This window comes from Pavona decussata, unplaced genomic scaffold (genome assembly GCF_977016875.1).
Source record: "Pavona decussata unplaced genomic scaffold, jaPavDecu1.1 SCAFFOLD_140, whole genome shotgun sequence".
Classification (NCBI taxonomy): domain Eukaryota; kingdom Metazoa; phylum Cnidaria; class Anthozoa; order Scleractinia; family Agariciidae; genus Pavona; species Pavona decussata.
In genome coordinates this window covers 1,065,001-1,091,582 of record NW_028145553.1, presented here as the reverse complement: position 1 = coordinate 1,091,582, position 26,582 = coordinate 1,065,001, and the positions used below count along the sequence as shown (strand labels likewise).

The 26,582-nt window shown below is 39.2% G+C and overlaps 3 protein-coding genes across 5 annotated transcripts in view; 2 read left to right on the top strand and 1 right to left on the bottom strand.

Annotated features, from left to right (window-relative positions):
• Positions 1-15,117, top strand: part of LOC146466864 (unconventional myosin-XIX-like) — an 18,671-nt gene extending 3,554 nt beyond the window's left edge. Inside the window, exons 6-25 of the mRNA XM_085126757.1 lie at positions 40-92; positions 508-651; positions 1,735-1,837; positions 1,939-1,996; positions 2,196-2,266; positions 2,349-2,445; positions 3,662-3,827; positions 5,370-5,443; positions 6,413-6,534; positions 7,260-7,370; positions 7,994-8,173; positions 8,324-8,419; positions 9,001-9,072; positions 9,497-9,604; positions 9,705-9,775; positions 10,402-10,708; positions 11,485-11,614; positions 12,127-12,659; positions 13,446-13,526; positions 14,025-15,117. Coding sequence (XP_084982883.1) covers positions 40-92; positions 508-651; positions 1,735-1,837; positions 1,939-1,996; positions 2,196-2,266; positions 2,349-2,445; positions 3,662-3,827; positions 5,370-5,443; positions 6,413-6,534; positions 7,260-7,370; positions 7,994-8,173; positions 8,324-8,419; positions 9,001-9,072; positions 9,497-9,604; positions 9,705-9,775; positions 10,402-10,708; positions 11,485-11,614; positions 12,127-12,659; positions 13,446-13,526; positions 14,025-14,057 — 2,610 coding nt within the window. The 3' untranslated portion in view covers positions 14,058-15,117. The remainder of the gene's footprint in view (positions 1-39; positions 93-507; positions 652-1,734; positions 1,838-1,938; positions 1,997-2,195; positions 2,267-2,348; positions 2,446-3,661; positions 3,828-5,369; positions 5,444-6,412; positions 6,535-7,259; positions 7,371-7,993; positions 8,174-8,323; positions 8,420-9,000; positions 9,073-9,496; positions 9,605-9,704; positions 9,776-10,401; positions 10,709-11,484; positions 11,615-12,126; positions 12,660-13,445; positions 13,527-14,024) is intronic.
• Positions 15,076-24,673, bottom strand: LOC146466863 (pescadillo homolog). Of its 2 annotated transcripts, none has more exons than XM_085126761.1 (16): positions 24,590-24,673; positions 24,427-24,506; positions 23,382-23,645; positions 22,329-22,422; positions 22,141-22,174; positions 21,962-22,005; positions 21,189-21,278; positions 20,714-20,830; positions 20,075-20,143; positions 19,841-19,877; positions 18,786-18,832; positions 18,174-18,307; positions 17,668-17,793; positions 16,981-17,189; positions 15,754-15,869; positions 15,076-15,205 (listed from the first exon to the last, which is right to left on the bottom strand). In XM_085126761.1, exons 1-16 carry the CDS (start codon positions 24,608-24,610, stop codon positions 15,131-15,133), a joined length of 1,557 nt encoding a protein of 518 aa, XP_084982887.1. In that variant the 5' UTR covers positions 24,611-24,673; the 3' UTR covers positions 15,076-15,130. The 2 variants fall into 2 exon arrangements, with proteins under 2 accessions (XP_084982887.1, XP_084982886.1); XM_085126760.1 differs by having other exon boundaries at positions 15,754-15,872; positions 24,590-24,672.
• LOC146466862 (uncharacterized) overlaps positions 24,613-26,582 on the top strand; it is a 13,378-nt gene continuing 11,408 nt past the window's right edge. Inside the window, exons 1-2 of one of the 2 annotated variants that reach the window (XM_085126759.1) lie at positions 24,613-25,718; positions 25,894-26,288. In XM_085126759.1, the coding sequence (XP_084982885.1) occupies positions 24,716-25,718; positions 25,894-26,288 (1,398 nt within the window). In that variant the 5' untranslated portion in view covers positions 24,613-24,715. The remainder of the gene's footprint in view (positions 25,719-25,893; positions 26,289-26,582) is intronic. The other variant, XM_085126758.1, reaches the window with a different exon arrangement.

The following is a 26,582-nucleotide window of genomic DNA, read 5'->3' as shown; positions in this document are numbered from 1 at the left end:
TTCAAGTGACGATTTTACACTTTTCTCCCCTCTTTACAGACGTGGACAACTCGAAGTCTGATGCGCTTTATCGCAGAAATGACAGACACCAGGTAGGAAGTGTTTATTGTAAGCTAGAACACTACAAACAGACACTTCTTCCATTTTGTCTAAATTGTAAATTAATTGTGTTACATTTTAAAAACAATTCGTGGCAAAATATGAGAGCACAAGAAGACCATAACGTGCGCCAAGGCGATTGTTTTCACTCGTTCGCCTGATGGCTTACTACAATCTACGATTTTGGTAAACTTGCTTTAGTGGCATAGTTATGATAATGATTGAGTTTTTTTCCTTCTCACAAGCGCGTGTTTGTCAACATAGATGCTTTCGACAAATTCGCAAAACAAGTCAGTTTGGACTAGCTTACTCGATGCGTATTGAGAAAATATCGGTCGCATATACAATACCTTCTCAATACGGACCTCTTGTTATCTCAGAAACATCTCTATTTAATATTTTTTGCAGGACAGAGGAGGCCGCTAATGTGAACAGGATTGAGCAGCGAATACTTGATTCCAATCCAATTCTGGAAGCGTTTGGAAATGCTCAAACTGTGCGGAACCAAAACAGCAGCCGCTTTGGAAAATACATCCAGCTTCAGTTTGATCGGTGAGCAAACAGCACGCATCATATACCAACAACAACAACAACAACTTTACTCACTTTTTAACAAACATTCACAGGAAAACACTTGAAAGCCCTCAGGTAGCTTTTGAGCGATTTGGAGCAAGTTCAAGGAAGAAAATACTGTTGTTCCGTGAGGTCTTGTGAGTCATGCCTTTCAAAACTTGTTTAGAAAAAAGTGCGCGTATGAATTTTCAAGCAACCGTCCATTTTTAGGGATTAATTAGACTAGGAAAACTGTTGCGGAAATTGATGTTTTCCGCTTAAGAAACGTATTGGTCCTGAGTGAAGTGATTGCTGCTCGTCGAAAAGAAAAAAAAGTTTTCGGAATCAAATTAAAAACCTTGTTGACTGCGAGGCATAACTCTTTCATCTTTTTGTTTTCCGAAACATATTGTCCACACTAGCCACAAAACTCAGAAGAAAGAGTGTGTTTCCTAGTCTAGCCTTTCGGTAAATTTTAACCAGAAGCTCCCCTTATATAGCACGGAGGTCATCTTTTGGCAACGTGAAAAATGGAGGGAAGCCAGTTGGGAAACGCCCTACCAGCAGGGTTCTTCTTAAGCTCAGGGAGGCTTGAGCTCTGCTCTTAGGTGACTCTGTAACAATATGAAGTCGAAAAAGCGACTGATACTCTGCCAATTTGCTTCGCAACATTTGCAGTAAAGAAGAAACGAAGCTTTTGAAATCAGTCTGTTCTATAGGCTTAGCAGGGCCAGGCTGTTAAGGAATCACAGATCATGAGAAACAAAGGTATCATGTATAGCCGATGGTTAGGCCGTTGTAGGCGTGCGTGTAGCCAGCGTAAGGAATAAAAAGGCGCAAAAAAAATCATACGGTTCGAGAAAGAGCGGGGTGCGTGAAGGAGGGGCACATATAATGGGAAAAGGAGCTCCTTTTCCCCTCGCGTGTCTTCCTCCCTCGCGCGCTCTGCCATTTTTCGCGCCCCTCGCACGTAATGGCACTGCAATAGACTGGCGCGGTTTAACATAAACAGGGTGTACAATCGACTAACGGTGGTAATAAGAAAGAGTTAATTGCTGAATGCTCTCTAAAATTCCCTCCCAGGAACCAAAGGATTGTTGGGGCTACGATAAACACTTATCTTCTAGAGAAGACGAGAGTTGTACATCAGGCACAGGGAGAAAGGAAATTTCACATTTTTGAGCAGGTGCGAAGCAGTTTCGTAAAATTTCATAATTATTTTGAATTTGAATCGAAAGAAAGATCCTGGATTCAATAAAATTGAAACATTTGTTCCGCTTGCTGTAGATAAATTCACAAGAACTTCAAGATTTAGCCCTGAGAGATGAAGAATCTTCTTTTGTCGGTAAGAAAATAACACTTTACTTTAATTTCAATCTGTTGTGATGTTAACTTGTTATTTTTTCTGAGCAGGCGTAAAACGGTGACACTTTTGGGAGAGACCATAAATGTTATGCTGTGTTGTTTTAAATGCTCTCTTTCACACTATATCCGAGCCTTTTAACAAATTTTTTTTTTCTCTAAAATGTCTTTTTCCGTTTCAGCCCTAGAGAAAACAAGACAAGCTTTGAAAAACATAGGAATCGACCATCAACTGCAATCCGAAATATTTAAGGTGGAACTAACTTTGGAATTTGTGCGAAAATGTCACCACCATTTACCAGAAAGTTCTAATATGCTGTCTTCGGTCATTTCAGATTTTAAATGGCATTCTTAAGCTTTGCGAAGTTAAATTCGCGGAACCGACTCCGTCAATGAATGACACTTGCACCATTCAAGATGTGGATAGTAAAGGTTAGTTTTGACTGGTAGGCCGTCCCACGAAAATACGAAGATCTACAAAAGAGAAATAAGTCTCCTCTTCTTGCGAGCTTTCTCCATCTTAAGCCGGTGACACACCTGGCGATTTCATACGCCGATCGCGGTGATGTGGCAGTTTCGAAAAGTCATGTGATAAAATTGCCCAACCTGCTTGGTTTACTCGCAGTGATGAGCGTAGAAAATCACGGGAACGGGAACACCTGGCGAATACCGGCGAATTTAATCGCCGATATCTGGCATGCCAGATATCAGCGATTTTATACGCCGATCGCGGCGATCGGCGTATAAAATCGGCAAGTGTGTCGCCGGCTTTACGCTTTTTTTTTGCCGTACCGAGTGCTGGCGATAGCTTGATAGGTAACTTTGGAGTTTTTTTAAGTCTCGAAATTTGCCAGCTCTTGCTTACCCGTTTTACGAGAGATTTGGCGACCCTAATCTTTCGTTCGAAAAGTCTTGTTATAAAAAGAGTATCTTCTTTTTCAGGGTTTATTCCAGAAATTGGCCGATGAGGTCCCACTTCTATAATTTTAAGGGGTCCTTTTTCAAGAAAGGGGGCCCCGAAAAGATTTTTTAACTCCTTTATACAGTCTATTCAGAAGCAACTCAAGAAAGTGCAGAATATGAACACAGAAACAAACCAAGAAGAGAAAGGCAACTGAGACAGAAAGAGGCTATTAATTTCGAAGTGTAGAGAGGCGGCCATATCGATCGTATCGTCAGTGATGCTTTCGAATACTTTATGTCAGAAAATAAGGACTTATCCTTGGGGACAATTTTGTGCTCCCCATTTGCCGGCCAATGGAAATTTTATGCAGCATTTTTTATCGAATTGCGGGAATCCCGCAAAGCCGCGCTCTAGAATGAACACTTTTTACACGATGTCAAAGTTTTGCAATAATAATAATAATAATAATAATAATAATAATAATAATAATAATAATAATAATAATAATAATAATAATAATAATAATAATAATAATAATAATAACAATACGAAAACAAAAACTCAATGTCGCAAAACTATCCTGAAAAAGAGACCACGTGGTTTTAGAGTATCGCTCCTTGAGTATCGTGAGCCAAATTTGTGCCTTAAAAATTGGTCGAAATTTCTCTGCCAACCTAGAAAAACTTTTAATTTTTTATTCACCGAGTTTTCTTCTTGACGTTGTTATTCTGTTTTCCGTTTTAGTATCAAACGTCTGTGAATTGCTAGGAAGTGATGCTGAGTCGCTAAAGCTGTGCTTATGTTTGCGGCGAATAACGACGGGTTCAACTGGCGAACAGTTCATGAAACCCTGTTCAGCATCCGAATGCGCGGAGAGAAGAGATTGTATGGCTAAACTGATATACTCCAGGTAAGCTTGCAAGGGATTGGACGTCTACTTTGCTTTTATTGTCGAATAATAAAACAATTATCCTGCTCAATCTTGCAGAATATCCTCTGATTTTAGCCAACTCGGCCTACGGCCTCGTCTGCTAAGTATCATGCGATATTCCATGTGATTTCGCAGGATAATTGTTAGATACTAACTAATAGCCCGATTACAAGACTTCTGAACGGCCAGTTTCACTGTTGTGGGCAGACCTTGGTTTCCAAGCATGATTCGCCATGCATCTGTGATTCACAGTCATTTTTCCACCGCAAAATCATCGGATACAACAGTGGTATAAATACGGTATGCTTTTTTTTTTACACATTATGGCCACGAATCATAACCTGCGTAGCCTGCAGAACAGGCGTTATTTTTTGCGTTTTTCAGGCGAGCGGAGGCAAGCACGAGGCGAGCGCGGAGCTCGAGTCACTCGCGCCCTTACCGTCGCGTGTGACTCAAGCCCCGCGCTCGCCTGAAAAAAACGCAAAAAAATAATGCCTGTTCTGCAGGCTACCTGTGAGACGTGCGCACGTCACGGTGACATCACCGAGGTGTTCAAATCGGGCTGTGTTGAGCCCATCTGGTTTCAACTAAACGCATGAAGAAGCGCAGAGAGCCCGGGTAAGGTTATGCATCAGTCAATTTCAACAGTACCCATCCCCCCCCCCCCCCCGGGTCGACCCCCGGGAATTAGGATTTTTTGAAAATAAACTGGCAAATTAATGCCCCACCGCCGGGACAAAATAGTTCAAATGCCCCGGGGTGGTAGCTCAAACATGTCAAAAATGTTTTATTTTCTTCGTTTCTCGTCTTATTTTCAGTAAAATCTAAGCTATTTCAGGCCAAATTAAGTCCTAGCTGGGTCTTGTTTCCCTTAGTTAGTGCAAAAATAGGTCATTCTGCAGCTCTAGCGTCCCATTTTATGTCCTATCTAGACGTATTCAATAAGAAACTTACTATATTTGCCGGTGAATTTGTCATTAAGGAAGCGACAATGCTGTACGGTGAAAAAAAGTGAGATGGTCAAATGCCCTGGGGTAATTGGATGGAAGGCTAATGCCCGGCCCCCGGGATGGACAGTGTGGGAAAATGCCCCACTATTGCCCGGGGGGATGGGCACAGTTGGAATTGACTGATGCATTAACGGACCGGGCGGGACAGGAAATACTGCGCGCGAGTGGGAAGAGGGAAGCTGAGGAAGAAAATTCTTCCTTCCTTCCATTTTCCTGGCTTTCCGGGTTAGTTGGCCAGTGATTGACTCCTTTGCCATGATTTACCAAGGCTTTATTCCCCTGGCTCTGTGAAAATAAGTTTTACACCAAGGTTCAATGTTTATATGACCGTTTTGAAAACGTTTAATTCGTTTGGTTTTCTTTCTTCGTTTGCTTCATCCATGCGTGCGTTTAAAAATCTATACTTTCTGTTAGTGCATTTGTTAAAACCATGCACGTTCTTTGAGGTTGCTTCTTCAGAAGCCGAGTAGCACGCCAGTGGCTTTAAAATTAATCTTCTTTGCTTTCACAGATTGTTCGATTGGATCGTTGACTTCATAAACGCGTCTATCAGAGCACCTTCAGATTCAAAATACTCATTCATCGGTAAGAGGGATGAAAAAAATCTAAGGCTTCATTTACACATCGCCTTCAGTCGCAATTCACCTCCAATAGTGAAGTATTTTACTCGTTTTTTGCGCGGCTATGATTGATTGAAACCGGCGATTTACAGCAACTTCTGTAAGTTTTTGTGGTGCTTGAGGTAATATATCAAACACGAGGAAGAGTGTTTCCTCCGATTTCCAAACACCGAGAAGTAGGTTGGAAAAACGAGGCGTAGCCGAGTTTTTTTAACCAACTTCGAGGTGTTTGGCAATAGGAGGAAACACTCTTTCAAGTAGCTTCTCAAACTATTGATAATTCTTGGAGAAATTCGAAGCAAAAGTTCACAAAATTTTATGATAATTAAGATCACATTTCCAAACCTCCTTCACGGTAGTGATTTCCTTTGTTTTCTCTTCATGAATTATTAATGAGTTTGAGAATTAGATATGACGCGACTCAAGCCATAAAATGCGACTGCGTTGAAGCCATTTCATTTGCGTCCATCCTCGGAGAGCCAGGGGCAGTTAGTCCGGTAGCAGGGAGTTTCGCGGGCGAAAGTTTATTGTGAGGACGGGAGAGCCCCTGGGCAATTACTCTTACCGAACCAGTTACAGAAGCATTTGAATTCCCCGCTTTTGATTGGCCCTGCTCCTGGGTCTCCGAGGATGATTTGCGTCTAATGCAATTCAATTTACAGATCAAGGCTAATTTAGACTTACCAATAAATTATTAGTATGCGCCGCCAGCTACAAAGGTTTCTGATCGTGGTGGTGATGATGACGATGATGATGGTAACGAGAAAATAAAGGAACGTTTTTAATTAACCCCATTGCTTGCCAAAATCGCTGCTTTAATACTTGTTCCTCGAGGGAATCCTACTGTACCTTAAACTTAACGCAATACGGTTCTCAAACAAACAAGAATTCGTGCAGTTTGTGAAATACCCTCTCATGTTTGGTTCTGTTTCAGGTCTTCTTGACATCTACGGCTTTGAAAATTTCCAGTTCAACAGTCTGGAGCAGTTATGTATAAATTACGCCAATGAAAAGCTACAGCAACATTTTGTGTATCACTTCATGAAGAAGCAACAGGTGTGTGAACAATATCCGTACCTTGAGGGTCTGGATAGGGGTGCGGAATCTCAATTATAATTTTCAGTGACTTCAAACAACAACAGCAATTTCTAAGCTATCAGTGAAAATGTTAGCCATTCTTCAGATATCACTCAATTTATGGGCTTCTGTTTTTAGCTATCAATTAAAAAACGCGCCATTTCTCAACTGAAAGAAGCTGGAGAGAGACGGTTGGGAAGGGAGAAGAAAAGAACGGGAAGCCTCTTTCCCCTTCCCGTCATCAACAACAACAACCTTTATTTTCCTCATGATTAATGAGAACTTGAATAGTAAAATTTTGTTTAATTTATTTTGAATAATTTTGCGGTAGCGATTGAGGATGGAGGCCAAGTTAACCATCCGATTTTCTAGTTGGCCTCCATATTACGTAACGATGTTTAGAAATTAATGACAGGTGAGGAACCAAAAATGAAGAGATTTCAAATAAAAATAACTATAAAGGAAATAAGCTACATCCCTTGCGGGCATCGATTTTCCACCTCCACTTTAATTTTCAACTTTTTATGAATTTCCCAGCACAAATTTGCAGATAAATTTGATTTGATGTATGATGGCAGTTCTAGATTTACACGTAACTTTTGGAGAGAGTAAAAAGATTACCAATTTACGGTACTCGTATTGATTATTAGCTTGGTCCGCAATGCATGCATGCTGAAATGTTGTTGTCATCCTTCCCATTTCAGGAGGAGTATCAGAAAGAGGGTATTGACTGGTCCTTTCAGGATTTCGTCGATAATCGGCCATGCTTGGATCTCATCGAGGGAAGGATGAGTGTCTTTTCATTAATGAACGAGGTAATAATCACTGTTCGAGAAAAAATCGTCAAATGAAATGTTCACTGGCTTGAATCCCAGTTTGAAAGATCACAGGACAAAGGCCTCTCTGAGTCTTCTTAGGATTAGCTGCAAACATTTCTTTAATATTTTGCACAGCGAAAGATCGGAAGGCAGTTATTTTTCTGTTGACTGCTTCTTCTTCTTCCTAAGCCCTTCCGGTTTAATTCAGTTTCGTATCAAAGTGAGTGCATAGAAATGTTTACCAGTCCAAACCAACTCGTTTGAATTTATATCGAACCTGGGAGCTGATGTAGCGATTACTTTCTTTTCCCGTAGCTGCCACTGGTTACATAAGGGTATGATATCATTAATTCGTTATGTCCGAAGTGAATGGTTTGTAATGCAGTGGGTAATATGATAAACAGGCCGAGAAAGTCTTTGAGGTGCAACAGCACGATTTGCGACTGAAGCCTCAAAGCTTCATTAGAACATACGCAAATTAAATTCAATGTAGTCAACTGAATAGATGGTTGTTGTTTTTATACTTCCTTGCCACGTCTTTTCCGGCGTACAAAATATGTGGGAGCTCTTCACACGCGAACCAATACTGAATTCGTTCTCTCTCTCTTTATTTTTCGCAGGAGTGCCGCTTGAAGAGGGAACTAGACACGAAGTCTTTCAGCACTCGTCTAGAGACTTCATTGTCTCAATGCAGTCACTTTTCTTGTCCGCGGTTTAAAAGTGAAAGACACGAATTTGCGATCCATCACTTTGCCGAGAGCGTCTCATATCAAGTGGAAGGACTTGTGAAGAAAAACAAGGTAACTGAAGAGTTTTCTTGGAAAATTTTGACAGTATGTGAAAACGAAGTTAGTTTACTTCAGTATTTGGTGCGAGTAGAGAGAAAAAATACCAAATTGTCGATCGTTAATATACCTCTACTGCTTTCATTTTCCGCACTCACATCACAGGACTTTGTACCTCCTGAAGTCGTCGAACTACTACAGAGAAGCAAGAACGCATTGATTCAAGCGCTTTTCCGGGATAACAACGAGATTAAAACACAGGTACGACCTTTTTGAGAAGGTAGACTTAGAACTATCAAAACAAGTTACTTTTTGGTCTCGTTTTTAGGTCAAAGAGCTTGCGCAAATGCACCTATTCTTAAACTTGGCACGTGACCTGGCGCATGTCTCCCCGGGAATCTTTTCCCGCGCTTGGCATAGGATGGAGGTTTTCGCGCGCTCCATCCCTGATGCAAGATTTTCCCGCGCTTGGCTGGAGGCCTATAAGTTTTGATTGAGTTCTGGTTGTTTCTGTGTGATAAAGTATGCGAGGGACTATTGTATTAGCCAGCCCGAATCGCTTTCTTTACACTAAATAGCTCCCTTTCTAGACGTGAAACTTGTGAAAGGACTGGCGAAGAAAGTTAGTTGATGTTACGAAATGCATCTCGCCTGGCGTTGCTCTTGTAACCGCGGTCCTGCTTTTTTTTTTTTTTTTGAAACAGTCCCGCAAACTTCAGTAAAATAAACTCTACACTGTTTTTCTTGGCACAACCTGTACGCCTCGTCGCAACTCCGAAAATATATCGCATTCCACATCAATTTTATGTTTCACTTTCATCTAAAAATATACTTTATTTCAGGATGTGGATTTGAGTAACAAAAGCAATGGTCAGCACCGCCAGACGACAGTCACTGTTGTTCGCAAATTCAAGGTAAAACGTATGCGAGTTTTGACTCTTATGAGTGGAGCGCCTTCGTAACGATCACAAATGCAGTTTTCGATGCAACTTTTGCTGCACTAAACATGCACTTCACTGTAATTTTTCTCGCGCAAGGGTGCGACTTCAAATCTCACGTGCAATTCAGCTGCGATTTCACCGCGGTATCGTTGTACGTGTTCTGAGAAATCCTGCAAATTTGCATCAAATTTCACACACGCTCCAAACTCCTGCGACATCGACAGGAATGCAGATTATGCTTTGGCGTGGTTCTGTGTGTTCATTTTCCGCGAGAACAATCTTTCGTCGTGTCCACAGGCTTTTCATTTACGCGTCCCAATTGGTTGTATTTAAAACTGTGGTAACGGTTGACATCTTTGTTGGTGTACTTTTGTTCTTGTTGTTGTATTTGGTACAGGTGTCACTCGACAGTTTAATGTCCACATTGCGTTCTACAAATGTTCATTACATTCGCTGCATCAAACCCAACACAAGCTGCCAACCAGGAATATTCGACACAAAACAGGTATTTATTGGTTCTTGCTGTTTTTTCTTCGACAGTTAGCTTCAACAATGCATTTTCACGCAAAGTATTAAGTACATTCTACTCGTTTCTATTTACGCAGGTACTGGCTCAGTTGAATGCGTGCGGCGTAGTGGAGACTATTCGAATCAGCGCTGCTGGTTATCCAATCAGGTGAATGATACGTTCATGACAGACGAAAGCCTAGTTTTCAGATGTCGGGAAAATCCCAGACGAGCAAAGATTTTATTGTTTCCCGACCGTCCCAGACTTTCCTGACTAATTAAAACTGGAAATTGTAGACGTCCCCAATCGTCTGGGATGCATTAAAATAAAAAAAAAAATAAAATAATAATAATAATAATAATAATAATAATAATAATAATAATAATAATAATAATAATAATAATAATAATAATAATAATAATAATAATAAAAAAAGATCGTCTGGGATGCGGGTCGCAGACAAATGAAATGTCGTTTCAAAAAAGCATTTACAAAGGAAGTGATTTCTGTAGCATCTTCCCTGGCTTTATTGCCAAAGAATAACTCTTGGATGGTCAGTGATAATTGGTTTGTGGTCAGAGAAGAGTCGGGGGATTATTATTACCCTGATGAGTTGCAACGCTTATCTTTGACGTGTTTTATGTAGCAAGCGCTTTTCTTGCTCCAAGGCACAACATTTCGAAATCATAATCGAATTGCTATTAAAATCTTTAAATTTGCTTTTATGCTGGCTTCGATATCATCACCTTTTGATCAAGCTGTTTCCCACTAGCTTCAAACGTTTTCAATTTTAGGCTCTCCCACCATGAATTCCTCAAACGATACAGTCTCGCTTTGAAGCATCTCCAGCCAGTGACGCGCAGTCACATGCCCCGCTCTCCGAAGAAAGCCGAAGCTTCTCCTCGGTGTACGACGGTGGAACGACTGAAGCGTCGGTCGCGTCGACGTCACCGAAGTAGCTACGACCACACGAAGCACATTTGTCGGTCAATTCTGGAAGTTGTTGCGCTGGATAGTGACGAAAGCAAAGAAAATATGCAAGCGAAAGAATGCAACGGGGTGAAAGTTGGAAGGACGAAGATTTTTCTTCAAGAAGAAGCGGTAAGTAAATATTGATTTCTGTATGCAAAGTTTACCATTACAAATAGTATAATTTGCCATAAAATTCAGGAATCAGAGCCCCTGGCCTCCAGAAGTTAGCTTCCCGAGACAGACGTAAACATCCTTCCGGCAATAAGATCTTCCTAAAATAAGCTCATAGAATGTTCGAGCTTGCTCTTTTTGTTGTCTAGTCTGGGTAATTGTGAAACAGAAAACTCCCCCCGGTAATAAATAAGCCTCCCCCCCTCCAAAATGACGCCTCGCCGAAAAAAAAGCACCTAAAAAATCTGAATATAGGCCCAAGCCTTATAATCGGAATTGTACGGTATTTCTTTATGTGACCTTTTCTTAAAATCGTAAAATGTCGGCAAACTCGTTCGTGGATTTAAACAGTTGTCTTGTGAAGTGCGTAAACGGCTGGCCATGAAAAGCTCTTGAATCCTTCTTTTCTTTCGTTTTCAAACATATTTTAATGAACCGCTTTTACCCTTACGTTCGAAAGTCAATCCCCGATAACAGAATTTAGAAGGGGCATTCGTGGTGTCGACATTATGTCATAATCATGTAGTGTTTTAATGTGAAATTAATCTCGGGTCCTTGAAAGTCCTCGAAGTTTCCTTAACCAGTCGCTCAAAAGTAAGAATGGGTAACAGCATGGTGTCGGAGAAAAGGACAATTTAATTCAACGGTAGGTTCCACTTTTATTTTTCGGCAGAAGGCGTGCGTTTCTATTAATCATTGCTTTACTCTAGCTTTTCTCTTTTTCTTGGTTTTAGATGGAAAAGCTGGAAAAAGTTCGAGACAAGTGTCTGGTCAAATCAGTGCTCTTAATCCAGAGCTGTTGGAGACGCCACAAGAGGCGAGTGGCGAGGAAAAGAATGACCGCTGCTGTGTTGATTCAATCAGGTGAGCAGTTTATATGTTCAGCATAATAACTGAACAACGAAGACATAGTGGGTTGTGATTACGAAAGTTCTGGAGCTTCTGTACAGCCACTCTCCCCCCCCCCCCTTCCCCGAAAAACCAAAGAATGCCGTCTGCGTGGCGTTGATGGCGAGCAGAGTGATCGGCTGTATACAGGCTTCTTCCAATCCTTGTGACTACCATTGTCGTGTTATGTCTTTTAGAAGAGAAACTTCCCCTTTACTGTCCTAGTCTTTTATCGCCCATTGTGTAAACGAGTGCCGGTGAAACGATAGTGCAAGCCGATAGTATGCTGAGGATAACACTGCGAACGACTTGTATCCCATCTAGGAAGGAGTATATGTACTCCTAATTAGTTAATGCCAGAAAAACGGAAGTTAGAATCGCGGGTTGTGTTGACCACCCAAAAATGCGTCGCTACAGAGGTTTGCAAGCTTATTTTTTTATTTTACCATTTTCGAAACAAGCTATCCTCACGAAACCTCTTTTTCCAGTTTGGCGAGGATGGAGGGACAAGAGGAACTTTCAGAGGATTTTAGAAGCAGCGAAGGTTATCCAGCACAACATGAGACGCTATTTAACAATGAAGCGATATGAGGAACAACGCCTCGTAAAACTACTTGATGACTCGACAGAAAATCTCAACAGTGAAGAAGACCAAATGCTACCAAAAAACACTGATATAGGCTTCAACTACACTTTGCCAGAACCTCATTCATTGTTGCTTGATGAAACTAAAAGGAACCAGGTCCTTTCAAGTTTTCATTCACGTACAGTAGGTTCATGGTTTGACCCGTTAGAAATGAACAGCGACGAATTTACACCACAGGCTGGCTTCACCGCGCTTGGCAGCAAACAAATGACATTCAACTTGACCAGGGGCCATATTAGCCCTCTTGTACTGTTGATGGGAAACTACAATATCGCGAGGAAGCACCGACAACCTGGAACAGCGGACAAGCAGAACTTGACAGTGCAGACAGTCAACAGATCGTCGGCTATTTTATCACGACGAGACATCGAAAAGGTAAATTTATTTATGTTTTCGTCGGTTTTAGACTTGCGATCCAGCCTGTACTATTATCTCAGATGTATGGCTGAACGAGAAAGAAAAACTGACACCGAAGTATCTTGTGATAAGGCGGTCCTGTCTTCAGACTTCTACCTTCCAATGTAATTCTCTTTGTTGTGCGAGAACAGACGGAATCAGCTAACGTGTTACAATAGGCAAATTTCGCGCTCTCGGGTTGAACGCCTTCTTTTACGTGTAATACTCAGATTTCTCTTTTCCCAGTCTCTTGAAATTGAGAGGTCGATTGTACCAAAAATCGAAGAAAGCTGTGTGTTGTGGGCACCTTTTCCTGTAATTCCTTGTTACTAAGTATTCATCGATGACCAGTTTAGCCCAATTGAACGTTATTCAGAAGTTTTTCGTTGTTGTTTACCTTGATTCGGAATAGCGACTGTACATTTTGTACTCAACACGTTTTTGAGTTTTTCAGTTGTCGTTGTAGGCTCGCTTTCCGCCGCTCCCTCGAGTCCGGCTTTCCTCCCCGAGAAGCGGGGGTGAGCGTGGGCTCATTTCTCGAACAGCGGCTGGTAATCGAACCTATTGTTGTTGTTGGGCAGACCCTCCTGTTGTTGGGTTTTTTTTTGCTAAATTTTACTTGCAGCTTTGTGAAAAAAATGTTTTTACCACCACATTTATCGGGTATAAACAAACTGTGTGTTGCGAGCATCTCCCGTGGGCTACCACCTTCAACCATAAGGATGGAAATACACATCGTCCTCATACCCCGTTTTTGTTTTCCAGGTTCCAGTGGCGTTTCACTGCAAGAGTACCCCTCTACCTCACGCCAACACAAGACCACATCAAGGAACTGCAAATAACTTGGTAACTGAACTATCTTTCACTTTCTTTCTTTAAAATAAACATTAGCCCGTGACAGTACGAAGCTTCATGTACCCTGTCGTTTAATATCAGAGATCGTTGTCTTTATCAACTGGTGAATGTGTATCAATTTTAATTCTTTGTCCATTTCCTCGGCCGAAGGTGTTGTTTTCTGTCGCGCTAGTCCGCTCGTGCGAGACAAAAAAATTATTCAAATAAAGAAACCGGTCGAGTCTGCTTACGACATCAGCGAGCTCAACAAGATGAATTATAATACACAATTACTTCTACGGAGTTTGATTTGCTAGCTGTTATAATCTAAGTTGCTTCACGCTATACAGAAACCGCTTGAACTCAGTCCGGCCGTGTGGATGACCTGTGGCTTGTATGCGCCTTTACCCCTGACCAGTAACTGGTTAATGAGGCTAAGGTAGATCCCTCTCACTTCTGTTACATAAGGCAGAGTTCAGTTGAATCCTTATATGTATTGATTCTTTTCAGGGTTTAGCTGGTATCAGTGAGATGGTAGATTAAACTACAGTGAATCGAACACGTCCTCAAATTTCAAAAGAAAAAATAAATGGAAAAGAAAAACAGAGGACAGAATTGCCTTCTTCAAGTTTCTACTGAAAACGCGGACGTCATCGTGAGGAACAAGACAGTTTGGAAAAAAATTACAAGAGTAGACGAGACGCGAAGTCAACTCTTTTCAAGTACATGGCACGCCATAAAAGTGAGAGAGAGATAGTGGTCCAACCTCTGAAACTAGTGAGCGGTGCTAAACGCTGGTATTTCAAAATGGCGGTCACTTGTTATGGATTTCCTTTGAAAAAACAGGTCATAATTTAAAATTTTCTTTGTGTTTTTTGAGGGCTTGGCTTCTTTGTCTTTCAAAAGTCAACTGAAACAAATTTGCGTTTGAATAATATATGCAAGACAAAAAATCTCCAACACAAGTGCAAAAAGGAATGAGTTTTACAGGATTATAAGATCTGTTCGTCTCTTGTAGATTCTTAAGAAATTTCGAGTATAGTTTTAAATTGAGAGTGTGCGACAAATTAGGGAATACATGGGAGCAATACTTGCAAAATTGAGAAGGTTCGATCTCGATCATTACAGCGCATGATCAAACGAGATGAGTTCTCGTCAGTGTCTAGGCCGAGATATCGTGTTTTCTAACTTATGACCAGGAGTTTCGTCATTCTTCATGATTTTAAAACAGGAAGGAAAGATTGTCAAAAATGATGGAAGCAAAGAAGCATTAACAAAAAAGAATAATCTTGTAAACTAAGTCGTTTTCTCTTTGTTTGTAATTTATGTAAGTAAGAAATTAACCATATAGAACTGGTGCAATTTTGTAGTTACGAATATGCGGTGGTTAATAAAAATGTATGTAACCATGAAAAACATAAAAAGAGAAACGGTGCATTGTCAAATATTTCAGTGAGCAGAGCAAAACACAGAGAAATCTCCGTGAAAGTGCCCCTTTAAAGTAGAATGAACTTGTCAATATATCAGTTAATGTTCAATTTAAACCAAATGAAGCAATTGCTTTCGTATCCATAAAAGATTTATTAGAAGATAAATTCAATTTTAGTGCTGCGATTCTATTTTGTTGTCTTTTGCTTCTTCTGTGTTTGCGCTTCATCGTAAGCCTTTCTTTTGTTCTCAAGTTTTCGCACCTAAAAGAGACAGAAACCGATTTTCAGGTACTGTGAAAACGTGTACATGGAGATCCTTTCCCATAATACCATCAGCTTTGTCGGCAAAACATACATATGGTAAAAAAAAACCCATAAATTCAGACGTATCCGTTGAGGTGGAATTTACTCTAAGAGATTCTAGGATACTACACATCGGCTCTCTCCCTCTTCATACAGAAAATAATAGATCTGGCCCTAGTTGTTCAAAAGCCGATCTATAACGCTAATTCCCGATTAAAAATTAACCGAAGTTTTCATCTCGCTCATTAATAAAGTTTGTAAAGCTAATTTTAAGCTAACGGTAAAGAAAAGTTTAATTAAGCTAGTTTAAGTCAAAGCTGAGGAACAAAAATCTTTTGGAAGAATCTTTTAGTTATTAAACTCTTTAATTGTTTGGCAATACAAAGAACAAGTATTGACAGGAAAACCCTATACAGGAGCTACGTCCCTCACTGAAGGGTTACCTAAAGTTCACAAATGAAAGTTAACGAATCAAAGTCACGTTAACTAGCTTTATGTCATCTTACCTCTGAACGCTTTTTCTTCTTGGAATGCATTATCCTGTCATATAACCGTTTGTCTTTCTTTTTCATGGCCATCAATGCCAATTTCTTCTCCTCTGGACTCATTTCCTCACGTGGTCCTTCTAGGGTTGAGGCAAAAATGAATGAATTCACATGGAAGAAATGAAAAATGGAGAAACATAAGATGCTGGGCACTTAATAATAAATCTACCCTTTCTATTTTGTAACTCAGGTTACATGTGCGCACCCTGATCTGCTAAAAAAGTTTTATATTTAAAATAACCTCTGGTTTACTGGGAATCAAACATTACACACCCTTTCAGCTACTTTTATGCATAAGTAGTTAAACAAGAAGTTCCGCTATAAAAGGGCAAGCCCTCCTTCATTTCACACTTTGCGGGCGTGAGATGCAAATTTGGACGCTGTTCAGTCGTGTCAAGCTATTGACTCAATGGCCTCACACGCAGTCGTTTTTAGGGGACTCGTATTACCTCTTCCCCACGCTAAGTCCCCGAACAACGACTGCGTGGAAGGCTATTGTCTCAAGGGTCCTCTGAAAAAATATGCCTTAAAATTTCATAATATCACCACAGTGACATAAGATATCAAGTTCAAATTTCTTTAACAGGGTTTATGCTGAAAACTAAGCCAATTTTATCGGTAAGGGTTGTAGAAAAAGACACAAGCTGTTTGTCAGTAAGTTGTTTCACTCTGATTGTTGATTGACAACTGAAGGTGAAAATGGCCAGGCCAAGCCCCTTTTTATGATGGAACTTCCTGTTTAAGGGCCTCGCCAAAGTTGATATTTAAAAAATGGAAGTGAAAGTCTAAGAGCTGTACGTGAACTGGCTAGGTATGAAGTGATTTGACCCTGATACCACAAGATACCTGGCACAACACATCCTTATATGAAATAAATGTGATGGTATATTTCAAGCCTGGTGAATGAATGAGAATGATGTATTATTCTAGAAAGTGACACGGGCATACTCGGAAAAAAGAAATCCGAGTGCTCCTATCAGGAGTGGGGATATTTGTCCCATGAACCTAGTTTAATGGCCTTAGCTCCCACGAGTCTCCTGTAGCTCAGTGGTAGAACATCCAAACTAGTTATTGGAAGGTCTTAGGTTCGACTCCTGATAGGAACACTCGGATTTCTTTTTTCCGAGTATGCCTTTGTCACTTTCTAGAATAATACATCATTCTCACACATTCTTATGTATCTCTCACCTTCTTCCTCTTCTTCACTAGCACCTTCTCCAGTCCTCTTTTCTTCTTCCAGCATGGCTTGTCTCTCAGGGGGAATGTAATCCCCTTCCTCCTCTTGAACAAACGGCGACAGGTGGGGAGGCAGCTCCACCCCTGGGAAGTAATCCTCTACAGGGAGGAGCTTGCGATAATTCACACAGTCAAACACCCACTGGGGCTGCACATAATACCTGTGGGATATTAAAAGTACTGGTAATGTTTCCTGCATGACAAAACTGTGCAAAATAGAGAATTACAAGACCTGTAAAATTTACATGTAACTATAGTTTTCTGAGACTTGATCCATAAAGACCTTAAGATAATTTGACCCCACTTCATATAGATTGCATTAGGCTGAAGCATGGTTGTGGTTTTGAATGTAAATATCCTGTGACAATATCCTGGATACAACTACTTGATATTACAGTCCACTAATAATTGGATACAACTACTCGATATTACAATCCAATAATTATTGGACACAACTCCTGGACTTCTGTGATAAAATAGGAAATCTTGCCCCTAACCATATTTAGGTTTTTATTGCAAATGAAGCGCAAAGCAGTGAATAAAACATTATCGCAAGAGTTCCTGAAGGAATTCGAGGCCATAAATTATGCAAAAAAACTCAGATGGTCATTTAAGCCGGCTATGCTCTCTTTATAATACCTTGACAGATATCTGTGTCCCTGCACAGGTCTGTCCACAATCTGATGTGTGATTGATTCACTGTTTTCATCAAACGTTGCTCCTAAAGCATCAGCAGTGTGCCATGAAACTTCACCTCCAAAGCACCTGGTCAATGATCAAACAGGAACTAGAGTTAATGTGTTTCACAAACCTTGTGACACCATGTCAAACATGACTTTCATATATTTTGACGATCTTCCAAACTACCATGTATCTGTGAAAATATCAGCCCGCCAAATGCCAAATGTTACACTAGAAAAAATTCCCAGTTGTATGAATGCTACGTAAAGCTACCCATTTATGTAGTACAAAGTTTCTGAGCTCAAAACGATGAGCTTCATATTGAATGTGCAGTACAAACCATCTGATGACTACAACTCTGAACATTCACATAATAACCGAGATATAATAATTTGAAACCTGCCCAACTATAGCTACTCAACACAATAGTTGTAACAAAAATTAAAGAACTGGGCTACTCCTACCTGATAACAAACACAAGTATCTCTCTTGGGACTTCTCTTGAAAGGAAAATCTTGCAACTGGAAAACAGATTTTTTAATTTTTCTGCTTGTTGAAACTCCTTCTTGCTGGCTTCTTGAGCTTTGGCATCTTCACTCTGTCAAGAAGATCAATCCACGACAACATAAATTTTCCATGATAGCTATCAATAATTTATAGTGCAACTAAGAAAAACAATGAACACTACAATTTAAATTACTGAGCTGTTTATTGCACGTGACTAGAAAAAAAAAAACCCAATGAGATACAAGATGAATATTTAAAACCACATCCAATGGTAATTATTTTAATTTGAGGTTAAATTACTGTAATTAATTATTGTTTTGTTGTTTAAAGAACAATAAATGTCCCAGAAAAAATTCTTAATGGTCATTGTTTTCTTAGTAATATTGTAACATGAAAATAAAGTAGCTTACATGCCGTCATCTTTTTTCTCCCTTCATATTGTGCATTACAAAACACATGTATGTCTGTGCAATACATGATAGGCAAATTATGATCTGGATTCCAACAACAATAATTTGTACCATTTGCAGACAGAAAAAAGAATAAAAATGCAATTGAAAAGAACTTACCTCGGGATCGACAGGAAATTCATCCACTTCAACTTCTTCTTCTTGAGCTATAGACATTGAGGAATTAATTAAAATTCATTTGATATGGAGTGAAGAGACTCGAAAGCTGTTGTTTTGATGCTAGCCAACCCTTCATCACAACTCATTTACTAACATTGGAAAGCTGCATAGTTTTGGAGGTAGACATATTAAGTTATCTGAAAGTTGCAAAAGCCATTTCATTGCAGCATGACATGCAAATGAAATGAATGTAAATAATACTAAAAGTAAGTTGTACTGGGTGTCCAACAAGTGAAAATCACAAATCAACTTGCAGCTGAACTCGAGTCCACAGTGGGACGACAAGGCACTAAAAGGAGATGCCAGTGCAAATATTAGGGACCTTATGAAAACATGACGGCAACAGCAACGACAATGCCGCAAAACAATAGGCTTAATGAGCAAAAACAATCACTCTGCACATGCATTTTAAGTTTTGGTACATTTCTCTGCCAAACTCTGCAAAACAGCAATGTGAAATGACCAAATTCAAGGTTTTGTGGAGAACATGAACACTAGATGGTGAATTTTTCATTCCCTTTCTTAGCCTGAACTCCACTCCTACCAATTTGGTTCCTGGGTAAGTAGTTTGTTTTTGTGTAGAAGGTGAACGAGTTAAAATAATCGTGGAGTTGCACAAATTAAATAAAATTATGTATTTTGAAGTGACAGTCTCTTTGGTGTTGCTGTCATGCATTCATAAGGTCCCTATTGACCTAGGCTAACAACAAAAAGTGAAAGACAAAGTAAGTTTCCATGATTTGCAGACTGGATTCTTCACCTGTCTTTCCCCTGAAGGGATAGAAGCAGAACGTGTACAGTAGAATGGGATGTTTGACTACATGTAAATAAATAAATAACTTTTATTTACCCTCGGCAGTGTTTATAGCACAAGTGCTAGTGGGGCCGATCATTAAACGTCACAAAGAAATAATTTAAATTGAACATAACATATATATCATATTATAAATACATATACATATGTATCATATTATAAATGAAAACAAACTTTTTACCTGTGACAGCTAAATTGTGATTTAAAGCTGACAGGACCTGTAGAACAATAACGTAAAGAAAACAAAATTAAATCATTCTCGAGCACTTTCTAACAAATGCAAAGTGTAGAAAAGTATGGCACATGCTATAACATTTTATTGACGTACTGACTATAAGTTAATGAAAAGAATCTTAAATTTTTTTTTAATAATTACATTGTTTTATTACTGCTGGAACTAGCAATCGTATTTTACCTCATCTTCCAATTCTGACTCTTCACAATACCCCGCACTATTGACAGTGGTCCCATATTCACCAGCAATCTGTAAATCATAAAAAAAGGAATATACAGTAGTGTATGAATGTAAGACATGTTGTATCTTAAACATCATTATCCTGCCTCTGTGCAGCAATGAAAATACCACAGAAAACAGAGTGAAAAGCTGATGTCACAGTGACTGCCCACCCCTAACCTTTTGAAACACACTTCCCTAATGTCTGAGCTATGGGTTCATCACAAGTTTTCATAATTAAAAAAACAAACTGAGGTTTTATCGACTGAAACTGAAGGTAGTTTAGCCACTGTAAAGAGATTCAAGCTGATTTATTTTAGCCTTAGCTCTTCAGAGCAGACGGCGGGCTAATGCTTGAAACGTCAGCTCTCAAAACTCTCTACGGTGGCCAAAATACCTTACAAACTCGGTTGATAAAACCACATTATGGTTTATACTCCCCCAATAACAAACAACCACAATTTCTTGAAAGTAACCTCCTTATCTAGAAATCATGCATCGTTGCTATAGACCTTAGGCAAGGACAGATTGCATGATTTACAAAACAACTTTTTTCATGCTTCCTTAAGCTGTCAGTAACATCTTTTAAAATGTTCCTACCTTTGGAGGGTAATGCAGATTTAACATGTTGTACAGTTTGAAATTCACAAATCCTAGCATGGTTGTGTAGAATTCCACAAATGTGAGCATAACCCTGAAGTCGACATCAGTTGGTGGCTGTAAGAAAATATAACAAAATTCTCTCTAACCTGTACCAACAAGTTCAATACATATTAACTTATTGACTACAGTAACAGTCTGTAGAATCTTTTGACAAGATTACATACTGATTGATAGCGAGCACTTCTCCTTGAGGGGAGGTACAGTATATGAGAGGAATGTCAGATTTTTTTTTTAACAATTTTTATTTGCCTTGCATGACACGAGATTACCCATTATTCTATGAGCCACACTGGTCTGAACTGGGGCAAATTAACTGCAATGTTTTTCCATTTATTAGCAATGTCCCACCTCTTGTTTCTTAACTTACTAACAACAGCTGATGGACTTATTATTCTGTTAATGGCTATTTTACCTCTTGACAAAACTGGTATGGCACAATCCATGTGACTGGTTGGTCCTGGATTTCAGCTTGAAAGTACACGCCTTTTATCGATAAGAAAACCTGGAGATCAAAACAGGCCAAAGTTAACATAAATAGTGAATCACTTGTTTGAGTAGAGATGAACAGTAACAACCCATATAGACTTAGATTTAGCTTTTGTTAACTTGACCCTATCCCAGGAGCAGGCAGATTTTGAACATTACTTTTTTTAATATATTTTGGGCAAACACCATCAAACTTTGTGCCTTTATCAGAAATTCATCTTTTCGAACTAAATTGAACTTAATAGCAATTTATTATATGGCATTATTATATATTTAGGTAATTTTTATTACTTACATTTTAACGGTACGGAATTCAGAACTTGCCTGCCATGTATTGTTTTCAATAAAATCTTTATCTAATTTATCTTTATCTCGATGTGTTAAGTTATTGTTTACAGAAATTGATATTACCATGGCAACCAAGTTTTGACAGGCAGGTTCACAGAAAATGGAATATTCCTGTTTTTATTCCTGTTTATACAGTCATCTTCCAAAATGGTTTGTACACAAAAATTCAATGCTGTAAACATGGTCAAACAGCTTATCTGTGAAAGTTAGGGTCTTCAAACGATGATGGTTAGAAACTTCCATCAGCAACAATATGGTTGGTAAGATTGTCCCCCTTTGAGAAACTAGATTTAATTATTAAGTGTAACTCCTACAACAAAAAATAGAATTAAAAAGCACTTTTACTGATACCTTTCTCAGTGACTTTGAAGTAATTATATAGTGCTGGAATTCAACTGCAATGAAATCACAGAAGCTGATGTTTAGGCAACAAAGTAAGCAAGCCTTCTTATGCAGACGGTTGCTACTAAAAGGAGACTAACAGGTGTTCAACATCCTTGGTAACTGAATGTTTATCAATGCATGGTTACCTGACAATCTCTTGCACTGTCTCACAACATCAGCCTATTAAAAAACAAGCAAGAAAATAAAAACTGAGCAAAACAAGCAGAGCTATACTTGTAACTGCAGATGAAGTATTTTTACTGTATTTTCTGCATGAGCAACCATTCTTTAATCTCAACTTGCAGAAGAATCGACCGGTGTTCAATTACTGTACCTGTATTTTATCAGTCTGTGGCATTGTTGAAAACAACAACACCATGGACAGAGCATCATCTAAATCTCTAATAGCATCAATGAATGTTGGGTACCTGAAAAATTACAACTTAAAATCAGTATGAAAATTGGTACACCATCTATTTACCAATAATTAGATTATGAGCTTGAAATTTCTATCGCGTGATAGTTGATGAGGGTGAAGCCCGAATTAACTATCAAGCATAGAAATTGAGAGCAAATAATCTAAATGTTTTAGTATAAAACTACTAGTCGTTTAAATGCGAAAAAGCGGCCACCATTTTGTCGACAACTGCACACAGTCTGTTTGGCTACACACTCTACTAACTATCTACAACAGAATAGATAGTGAGTAGTGTAGCCAATAAGAGAGCAGTATTCATGATAGAACGCTAGATTTATACTAAAGAACTGTAGAAGGTATTAGTTACAGTATATATGTAGCAAAAAATAGCTGAAATACATGCAACTAAGAAGAAAGTGTCCAGTTAGATTGCAGATGAGCAAAAGATCACCTCAAAAACTTAGAGAACTCACTCACTCCAGATAATTTTATTTTTGGTCAATACGCTCATACTCTTGGAAGTCTTTCTGCTCAAAGAGCAAACAACTTAATCACGGAATAAATCTTGACATGTATTCAGTGGTTAAAATATACATGTTGAATTTATCTTCTCTTGAGTAACAATGGGGAGCTTCAGATTTGAATGCGACTACAAGATTGAGTATGAGTACGATATTTCATGTCTGGTTTGTGTGGCTTAAACAACCGCTTGTCACACCAATCTTGTTTCTAGCGTCTCCTTATCTGGTGGTAAACAACGAAAGACGCGAGAGTTCTGGGGATTTGACTAAATTGAAGTTAGAAGCCTCCCTCGCTCTTTTGGCTTATCACGCAATCTCTCCTCCCCAACATGCGTGGCAAGCCAAAAAAGCGTCTGCAAGGGAGGCTACTAATAACACTAAACAATGCAATTTGTTTTCTGAACAATCATGGCCAAACAAACAACAGGAACTTAACTTCTCCACATACCTTTCTTTAAGAATATGATCAAGCCTATAAACCGGTTTGTTGTCCTCTAATCTTTGAGCAGTGTCTGGTTCTTCTTTGGCGATAGCTTTTTTAAGCTTCCTTAGAAACACCTTAAACTCTCTGAACTTGTTCACAATCGGTTCATGGGCAAGGTACTGTATGTCCTTGATGTAGTAGTATGTCTTGTTTGCTGTACTTCCCTTGTTGACCTTCTTCTTGTTCTTGGGCTCGACTGGATACACACCTTTTAAAATACACAGTCGCCTAAGAAACAACACAGAAAATTGTTAAAGGATAACTTTAGAGTGCATAAGTCACCGGAATTTTATGAAAGCCCACACTTGTAACTCTAAACGCAGGTATGAACCATAACTATTGGTCAACGATGAGGGCAGAGATGATTGTTGTTTGAAGATTCCTTTTGCACAATTTAATGATGTGAGTTACAACCACAATAACACTTGGTACTCTCCATATTAGCTGTCCTATGATAGCAATAAATGATATTCACCAATGGGTGTGAACCCTCATCTCATGCTTGACGGGACCATACCGGTAATTATTCTGATACATTCACTCGGGACTACCAAGCAAAGAAAAGACAAGACACCAGGCCCCAGTTCATGCGATCAAAGAGCAAATAATATCTAGCGGATAAGTCGCTATCCACGGATAAAATGTATTGGTTGGAATATATTTTATCCGCTGGATGACCAATTATATCCACTTGACAGAGTTATTCATTCCGTTCTGTGAACAACCGGGGCCATAAGTGTAGACCTCCTTACATTGTTGATCCACCAATTGGGTCCAAAAGGGACATAACTGAGCGTGAGAGGTGGGGGAGGGGGAGGGGGGGGGGGGTAGGTTAACCGAGAAGGCCAGGCTTTATTTTGGAAACGACAACTATCTTTGATATACCATTGAACACTCAAGTCAATAGTCTTTCCCGTCTTTTAACGACGTTTGACCATTTTGATTTAGACAGCAGCCTTTAATACGTTTCACAATGAATAACGACTGTGGGAAAAGCATAAAAATTTACCTGAAATCCGGCAAGCTCAGTTGAAGTTTCTTCAAGGCTTGATTTCTTGAAATAAAATTTGTTGCAGACCCACTTTCTCCCTGTAAAGTATATCAGAAAGTATTCTCCCTCGCTATATGTTAACAGATATTAGAAATAAACAGGAAAAAGAGATAAAAACTACCTTTTTCTTTTCTTTTCCCATCGTGTTTTCTCCGACCAAACAACTCCACGTGAAATTATTGTGAAAGTCGCGGCTCTCAGGGAATTCTGGGATTGCGCCTGGCGAATTTTGTTCTTTGCCCAAAAAATGGCGGGTAACAAGAATTCAGGAGAAAAGTTTCTTTCTCCCTCGTATTTTCAGGCATCCCGTGATAAAATTCCTCCAAAGAAAGCGGATGTAACTTCTGTTAAGCTTCTTCCTCCCGCTGAATATAACGTGGTCAAAGATAAAGGCGAATCGAGTGTGGATCAAGCTGTAGGTAAAATCAACAAATTACAGAATGAAAACAAACAGCTTAGAGAGCAACTTGAGGTGTCGAAGGAACAAGAATTACGCCTTGAGGCGGAGATCCAAAAGAGCAAACTTTTGATACAGAAAGAGCGAGTTGATGATGTGCTGGATCTGAAGCGAATGGCCGAACTTCAAAAGGAAAATCTGGCCCTGCAATCGGAGGTTAGAAAGTTTGGTAGTTTGACAGCTAAGCTAAGAACAGACCTCAAAGAGATGAAATCAAACTTCGAAACAGACCTTGAAAGGACCGAAGAGGAGCTACAGAAAGCGAATTCGATGATCAAGGAGCTCAAAGCTGAACTGAGGCAAAAAGAGGAAATATTTGAACGAGAAATGGAGAGTTTAGAAAAACGCTCTAGAAAGCAAGCGGCGGTTATCAAGAATTTAAAAGCTGAAGTGAAAAATGCCGAGGATCAAGTGAAGATTGATAGGAAAGGTTTCGAAGATGTGATTAGTAAAAACGAATATGACAAGTATGAACAAGTTAAAGCTTTAGAGAAAAGGTTGAGTTTTTGTGAGGCAAAGTATTCGCAAGACTTACAAGAAATGAGTGATGAAATCTCAAGAAGAGATCAGATCCAAAGGGAGATGAAGAAAGACCTCTCTAATAAGGAGGAAGAGCTGAAACATTTGAGAGATGGGTTGAAATCAAAGGAACAGGAATGTACAACAATGATAAATGAGCATCAAGAAAAACTTAAGGTCAATCAGCTATATTTTGATCAAAGTATTGGAGAACTTAACAGTAAAATTGAAAAACAAGTGTTCTCACATCAAAGCGAGGTTGAGAATCTAACAGGTGAGAAATTTACCCATGTAATAATAATAATAATAATAATAATAATAATAATAATAATAATAATAATAATAATAATAATAATAATAATAATAATAATAGTAATAATCAGCTTCACTTAAGCTCTACAACTCCAATTATTCAATTCCACTTAATAGACTTATCCTACCTTCTCTAGCAATGCTTTGGAAGAAAGATGAAGAACTGAAAACTCAGAGCTCAGTTGTGGACCAGTTGAGAGCTTACATTGGAGAGAACCTTCCAAACACGCAGATTGAGAAACTGCAAAGGGAAAATGAAGAAGCTAGACAAAATGTGACAAGCTTACAGCAGGAAAACGAGAATTTAAGGTCCACAGTCGAACTCCTTAATGTGAGGCTGACTTCGCTCAATGAAATCCTTGCCATTCAAGAGACAGAACTGCTGAAGTTTCAAACTAAATTTACCAAGGATGTCAGTGATCAAGAAGATGGTTTGCTTACAAAATGGAGAGAGAAGGTGTTTGCATTACTCGTTCAGTTAAAATCACAAGAGATTATCCATGAAAAGGAGGATAGAAATGGGAGGGCTCAGGTTGGTGATTACCAAGAATTTTTTTTTTACATTTGTACATCTTGGAGGCATTTGTTTTTGGATTACTTACTCATAGAGTCCTAAAGTGAGACCAAGTGGAGTGTAATCAGAAAAATTATTTCCACCCAATTTAGTTTATTAAGGGCGATTTAGACGGTACGATTTTGTCTACGATTTGTCGCATGCGATTACTAGAGCGCGCGCTGCTTACGTCATGTAAAAATCGTACACAACTCTCGCCACTCAACATTGCCTTTACCTACGATTGTCGTAGGATTTTAAAACATGTTTTAA